At 62.6% G+C, this 7,146-nt stretch overlaps 3 protein-coding genes across 3 annotated transcripts; all 3 read left to right on the forward strand.

Moving 5' to 3' along the window:
- Positions 1–195: 195 nt before the first annotated feature.
- On the forward strand, positions 196–891 carry LBRM_08_0290 (putative amastin-like surface protein; the record flags this gene model as incomplete). The annotated part of the gene is made up of 1 exon (XM_001562040.1): positions 196–891. The coding sequence occupies one exon, from the start codon at positions 196–198 to the stop codon at positions 889–891; it is 696 nt and encodes a 231-aa protein (XP_001562090.1).
- Positions 892–2,994: 2,103 nt separating this feature from the next.
- Positions 2,995–3,651, forward strand: LBRM_08_0300 (putative amastin-like surface protein; the record flags this gene model as incomplete). The annotated part of the gene is made up of 1 exon (XM_001562041.1): positions 2,995–3,651. One exon carries the CDS (start codon positions 2,995–2,997, stop codon positions 3,649–3,651), a length of 657 nt encoding a protein of 218 aa, XP_001562091.1.
- Positions 3,652–5,671: 2,020 nt separating this feature from the next.
- On the forward strand, positions 5,672–6,367 carry LBRM_08_0310 (putative amastin-like surface protein; the record flags this gene model as incomplete). Its single annotated transcript, XM_001562042.1, has 1 exon — positions 5,672–6,367. The coding sequence occupies one exon, from the start codon at positions 5,672–5,674 to the stop codon at positions 6,365–6,367; it is 696 nt and encodes a 231-aa protein (XP_001562092.1).
- Between the last annotated feature and the right edge of the window lie 779 nt (positions 6,368–7,146).

The following is a 7,146-nucleotide window of genomic DNA, read 5'->3' on the forward strand; positions in this document are numbered from 1 at the left end:
TGAGGCAAGTATATTCATCTACAATCCGTGCCATGAGGCCTAAAGAGAAAATCCCATGAGTACTAATGACACGCAAATATTACGCTGATGTACCCAAACATGCTGTAGTAAGCAGGGACCTATATTCACGTATCGTTATAAGACGGCTACACATTCCCCCCGCTTCACCCCGCGTCACTATTCCTGCCGCCCACCATGAGTTTCGCCTCAACAGTCCGTTGTGTGCTTGCGAAGGTGAAGTGGAATGTTCCCATTCTTATCTACGCGATCGTTCAGTTTATCGCGTTCTTGTTGGTGTTGGTGGCTACGCCGATCGACATGTATCGGTTTAGACCGCAGTACATCACCCCCAACACCACGGTTGTGACCCTATGGGGCGTGAAGTTGGGTGTCTTAAACACCACTAACACCATATCATCCGACTTCTTGTGGAGGAGGTGCATTCCACGTCGCGACCGTTTCCGCCTTGCCCAGGCGTGCGCTGTTCTCTCCATCTTCGTGTACGGCGTGGCGGCCGCCTTGGGCTTCATCATGCTGTACTGCTGCTCCTTCTTCCGCATGGTATGTGTGGCGCTCAACATTGTGGGCGCTGTCACGTTGTGCATTGTCTGGGCGGCCGTAGCGGTGACCTACCACGTAGAAGATAACGAGTTTTGCTGGAAAGAGAGTGTTTTCTCCACCTACGGTGCCGGATTTGTTCTCTTACTGGTGGCGTGGGTCCTCGATCTCCTCAACATCGCCGTCCTGCTTCTTCCAGTTTCCATTGCAGCAGGAGGTGCTGGTGGCAGCTCGAATAAAGACTCCAATAAAGAGGATGAATCTTCGAATGGTAACTCGGGAGAGAGTTCGATGGAAGGGTCGAGGCAAAACGATTTTTCAGAGGGCGTGTAGAGCTGGGGATGGGGTAGGCTTGCTAGCGGGCACCCCCAACACAGCGCCCCCTTGGCGGAGCCGGCTGACGCCGCGCGGGTGCAACTGAGGGGAGGGGTCGCCATGGGTGCTCGTGCCTGCTTGTTGCCGGCGTCACTGTCGCTTCCCCCCACCCCTGTGCGCCCGTGTGCGGCGCTCCCCGCCCCCATCCCGCATCGCCGGGGGTCCCTGGCGCTGCCTCCGCCATCGCGTGTCTTTCCCTTCGCCTCTTTGCACGGCCCTCGGTGTGCGCGCATCCTCTCGAGCTGCCCCCCCCCCCCTAACGCGCTGGTGCGGTGCGTGCGAGCGCGTGGCGGGAGAAAGGCACGCGTGCTGTTTTCGTGGCTTCTCCCGTGCTCCCCTGCCTTCCGTTCTAGGCGTCTCTCTTCATGCGTTTGTGCGTTCTCGCCTAGCCCTTGCGTGTCTGCTTTGTCTGCATGGCAGGCCCTGCTCGCGTCCGCAGCGCTTCGCTGCCTTCTGGCCGCTGCCCCGCCTCTGTGGCGCCCTTCTGCGAGTCCCCCTGTGCTCTAGGCACTCTCTGTGGGCGGGAGCGGGCTCCGGTGACGCGGGGAGAGAGGCCGGGCTCCCTCGCTGCGTCCTTCTCCGGCTTTGCCTCTCCTGCGCTGCTCGCGCCTTTTTCGTTGCCCTAGTTGCATTGCCTGATGGCCCCACTGAATGCCCCGGACTCCGGAGTGGCGAGTGACCGCAGCATAGGGTGCCGCGCCGGAGGGCGACGCATGGCGCAGGGCCTCACAGAGCCCGGGCCTGCAGCTGGCCAGCTGCCTGCAGCACCTCCGACATGCACCCATGCTGCCCCCCTGCTGCTGTCCGTGGCGGGGCTGTGTGGTGTGCGTGCGCGTGTGCGCTGCCTGGCAGCGCCGTCGCGCCTGTCGGACGGGTGCCTCTCGTGGGCGCATGGTGGTGGTGAGCGGCGGCCCGGAGGTAGACGCAGACACCCGCACACGACTTCCCGGTGCTGACAGGCGCACGTCGTTGGGTGGGAAGCGGGGCCGCCAGGGCACGCCCGCACGCGCAGCCGCAGGACGGCGGCGCCTTTGTCTTTGTTGCTCCCTTTGTTTCTTCTTTTGGTTTCACTTCTTGCTCTCTCTCTCTCTCTGTGCTCTGTTTTCTACTCCCCTCCTCCTGTCTTTTGCCTGTGTGTGAGTGAGGGCGTGTGTACAGCGGCGGAGGACGAGCGTGGCGTGCGGTGCCGCTCTCCCGCCCCTCGCTCCCACCCCTCGCTCCCGCCCCTCTCCTCTATTACATAGTGCTGCCACCTGCACTTTTCTGATTTGTTTGCTTCTCTGTTTCGCTTAGGCTTCTCCCTCCTCCCTTTTAGGCCAGCTGCCGATAGGACATAGTCTGCGTTCCCTCTCTCGCGCTTCTCGCGTGTGCCCCTCCTGCTAGCGCCCGGCTCCTCCGTCTCTCCCCTGCGTGCGTGTGTGTCATGGCAGTGCTGCGCCGTGGTCCTGCCGCTGCGCGTGTACAGGCACGCGTGCTGGTGCTCGTTTGGGAAGTCGGCTACGGGCTCCACCTTGCAGCGATGGAGGTGCGGGTTGGCGAGAAGGGGGCGGTGCCGGCATGACTGCGCACTCGCCCTCGCTTCCTCGCCGTGAGTCTCTCTACCTCTCTCACGCGTGTGGATGCCGTGCGCGTGCCCACCGCAGCGTTGCGTGCGAGTGAGGCGTGGAGGAGGTAGTGGTGTGGCTTGCCGGGCAGGTGGCACGCCGTGCCCTCCGCCCTCTCCTCCAGGGCTGTGTGAGTGCCTGCAAGTGGCCCCGCTACTCCCCCGGCGCACTTCTCGCACCCTCGCTTGCCCGGCGCCTCACTGCACTCTCCTACCTCTGTTTGTGTCTCTCTCTGTTCTTCTCCCCCCTCCACCCTGCGCGCCTCCCCCACCCCTCCCCCTTTGCAACACGAGCGCCAACGCCAACAACGCGCGCGCACACGCAGCAGCAGCCGATTGATTCCTCCGCAAACACTCGACTCTCTTTCGATCACTCATTCCCCCCGCCTCACCCCGCGTCACTCTTCCTGCCGCCCACCACGAGTTTCGCCTCAACAGTCCGTTGTGTGCTTGCGAAGATGAAGTGGAGTGTTCCCATTCTTATCTACGCGATCGTTCAGTTTATCGCGTTCTTGTTGGTGTTGGTGGCTACGCCGATCGACATGTATCGGTTTAGACCGCAGTACATCACCCCCAACACCACGGTTGTGACCCTATGGGGCGTGAAGTTGGGTGTCTTAAACACCACTAACACCATATCATCCGACTTCTTGTGGAGGAGGTGCATTCCACGTCGCGACCGTTTCCGCCTTGCCCAGGCGTGCGCTGTTCTCTCCATCTTCGTGTACGGCGCGGCGGCCGCCTTGGGCTTCATCATGCTGTACTGCTGCTCCTTCTTCCGCATGGTATGTGTGGCGCTCAACATTGTGGGCGCTGTCACGTTGTGCATTGTCTGGGCGGCCGTAGCGGTGACCTACCACGTAGAAGATAACGAGTTTTGCTGGAAAGAGAGTGTTTTCTCCACCTACGGTGCCGGATTTGTTCTCTTACTGGTGGCGTGGGTCCTCGATCTCCTCAACATCGCCGTCCTGCTTCTTCCAGTTTCCATTGCAGCAGGAGGTGCTGGTGGCAGCTCGAATAAAGACTCCAATAAAGAGGATGAATCTTCGAATGGTAACTCGGGAGAGAGTTCGATGGAAGGGTCGAGGCAAAACGATTTTTCAGAGGGCGTGTAGAGCTGGGGATGGGGTAGGCTTGCTAGCGGGCACCCCCAACACAGCGCCCCCTTGGCGGAGCCGGCTGACGCCGCGCGGGTGCAACTGAGGGGAGGGGTCGCCATGGGTGCTCGTGCCTGCTTGTTGCCGGCGTCACTGTCGCTTCCCCCCACCCCTGTGCGCCCGTGTGCGGCGCTCCCCGCCCCCATCCCGCATCGCCGGGGGTCCCTGGCGCTGCCTCCGCCATCGCGTGTCTTTCCCTTCGCCTCTTTGCACGGCCCTCGGTGTGCGCGCATCCTCTCGAGCTGCCCCCCCCCCTCCCCCTAACGCGCTGGTGCGGTGCGTGCGAGTGCGTGGCGGGAGAAAGGCACGCGTGCTGTTTTCGTGGCTTCTCCCGTGCTCCCCTGCCTTCCGTTCTAGGCGTCTCTCTTCATGCGTTTGTGCGTTCTCGCCTAGCCCTTGCGTGTCTGCTTTGTCTGCATGGCAGGCCCTGCTTGCGTCCGCAGCGCTTCGCTGCCTTCTGGCCGCTGCCCCGCCTCTGTGGCGCCCTTCTGCGAGTCCCCCTGTGCTCTAGGCACTCTCTGTGGGCGGGAGCGGGCTCCGGTGACGCGGGGAGAGAGAGGCCGGGCTCCCTCGCTGCGTCCTTCTCCGGCTTTGCCTCTCCTGCGCTGCTCGCGCCTTTTTCGTTGCCCTAGTTGCATTGCCTGATGGCCCCACTGAATGCCCCGGACTCCGGAGTGGCGAGTGACCGCAGCATAGGGTGCCGCGCCGGAGGGCGACGCATGGCGCAGGGCCTCACAGAGCCCGGGCCTGCAGCTGGCCAGCTGCCTGCAGCACCTCCGACATGCACCCATGCTGCCCCCCTGCTGCTGTCCGTGGCGGGGCTGTGTGGTGTGCGTGCGCGTGTGCGCTGCCTGGCAGCGCCGTCGCGCCTGTCGGACGGGTGCCTCTCGTGGGCGCATGGTGGTGGTGAGCGGCGGCCCGGAGGTAGACGCAGACACCCGCACACGACTTCCCGGTGCTGACAGGCGCACGTCGTTGGGTGGGAAGCGGGGCCGCCAGGGCACGCCCGCACGCGCAGCCGCAGGACGGCGGCGCCTTTGTCTTTGTTGCTCCCTTTGTTTCTTCTTTTGGTTTCACTTCTTGCTCTCTCTCTCTCTCTGTGCTCTGTTTTCTACTCCCCTCCTCCTGTCTTTTGCCTGTGTGTGAGTGAGGGCGTGTGTACAGCGGCGGAGGACGAGCGTGGCGTGCGGTGCCGCTCTCCCGCCCTTCGCTCCCGCCCCTCGCTCCCACCCCTCTCCTCTATTACATAGTGCTGCCACCTGCACTTTTCTGATTTGTTTGCTTCTTTGTTTCGCTTAGGCTTCTCCCTCCTCCCTTTTAGGCCAGCTGCCGATAGGACATAGTCTGCGTTCCGTCTCTCCCCTGCGTGCGTGTGTGTCATGGCAGTGCTGCGCCGTGGTCCTGCCGCTGCGCGTGTACAGGCACGCGTGCTGGTGCTCGTTTGGGAAGTCGGCTACGGGCTCCACCTTGCAGCGATGGAGGTGCGGGTTGGCGAGAAGGGGGCGGTGCCGGCATGACTGCGCACTCGCCCTCGCTTCCTCGCCGTGAGTCTCTCTACCTCTCTCACGCGTGTGGATGCCGTGCGCGTGCCCACCGCAGCGTTGCGTGCGAGTGAGGCGTGGAGGAGGTAGTGGTGTGGCTTGCCGGGCAGGTGGCACGCCGTGCCCTCCGCCCTCTCCTCCAGGGCTGTGTGAGTGCCTGCAAGTGGCCCCGCTACTCCCCCGGCGCACTTCTCGCACCCTCGCTTGCCCGGCGCCTCACTGCACTCTCCTACCTCTGTTTGTGTCTCTCTCTGTTCTTCTCCCCCCTCCACCCTGCGCGCCTCCCCCACCCCTCCCCCTTTGCAACACGAGCGCCAACGCCAACAACGCGCGCGCACACGCAGCAGCAGCCGATTGATTCCTCCGCAAACACTCGACTCTCTTTCGATCACTCATTCCCCCCGCCTCACCCCGCGTCACTCTTCCTGCCGCCCACCATGAGTTTCGCCTCAACAGTCCGTTGTGTGCTTGCGAAGGTGAAGTGGAGTGTTCCCATTCTTATCTACGCGATCGTTCAGTTTATCGCGTTCTTGTTGGTGTTGGTGGCTACGCCGATCGACATGTATCGGTTTAGACCGCAGTACATCACCCCCAACACCACGGTTGTGACCCTATGGGGCGTGAAGTTGGGTGTCTTAAACACCACTAACACCATATCATCCGACTTCTTGTGGAGGAGGTGCATTCCACGTCGCGACCGTTTCCGCCTTGCCCAGGCGTGCGCTGTTCTCTCCATCTTCGTGTACGGCGCGGCGGCCGCCTTGGGCTTCATCATGCTGTACTGCTGCTCCTTCTTCCGCATGGTATGTGTGGCGCTCAACATTGTGGGCGCTGTCACGTTGTGCGTTGTCTGGGCGGCCGTAGCGGTGACCTACCACGTAGAAGATAACGAGTTTTGCTGGAAAGAGAGTGTTTTCTCCACCTACGGTGCCGGATTTGTTCTCTTACTGGTGGCGTGGGTCCTCGATCTCCTCAACATCGCCGTCCTGCTTCTTCCAGTTTCCATTGCAGCAGGAGGTGCTGGTGGCAGCTCGAATAAAGACTCCAATAAAGAGGATGAATCTTCGAATGGTAACTCGGGAGAGAGTTCGATGGAAGGGTCGAGGCAAAACGATTTTTCAGAGGGCGTGTAGAGCTGGGGATGGGGTAGGCTTGCTAGCGGGCACCCCCAACACAGCGCCCCCTTGGCGGAGCCGGCTGACGCCGCGCGGGTGCAACTGAGGGGAGGGGTCGCCATGGGTGCTCGTGCCTGCTTGTTGCCGGCGTCACTGTCGCTTCCCCCCACCCCTAACGCGCTGGTGCGGTGCGTGCGAGTGCGTGGCGGGAGAAAGGCACGCGTGCTGTTTTCGTGGCTTCTCCCGTGCTCCCCTGCCTTCCGTTCTAGGCGTCTCTCTTCATGCGTTTGTGCGTTCTCGCCTAGCCCTTGCGTGTCTGCTTTGTCTGCATGGCAGGCCCTGCTTGCGTCCGCAGCGCTTCGCTGCCTTCTGGCCGCTGCCCCGCCTCTGTGGCGCCCTTCTGCGAGTCCCCCTGTGCTTTAGGCACTCTCTGTGGGCGGGAGCGGGCTCCGGTGACGCGGGGAGAGAGAGGCCGGGCTCCCTCGCTGCGTCCTTCTCCGGCTTTGCCTCTCCTGCGCTGCTCGCGCCTTTTTCGTTGCCCTAGTTGCATTGCCTGATGGCCCCACTGAATGCCCCGGACTCCGGAGTGGCGAGTGACCGCAGCATAGGGTGCCGCGCCGGAGGGCGACACATGGCGCAAGGCCTCACAGAGCCCGGGCCTGCAGCTGGACATCTGCCTGCAGCACCTCCGACATGCACCCATGCTGCCCCCCTGCTGCTGTCCGTGGCGGGGTTGTGTGGTGGGATTATACATAGCTTCCCCAGGGACAAGGCGACACATCTGTGTGATCAGACCG

Source organism: Leishmania braziliensis, chromosome 8 (genome assembly GCF_000002845.2).
Source record: "Leishmania braziliensis MHOM/BR/75/M2904 complete genome, chromosome 8".
Classification (NCBI taxonomy): domain Eukaryota; phylum Euglenozoa; class Kinetoplastea; order Trypanosomatida; family Trypanosomatidae; genus Leishmania; species Leishmania braziliensis.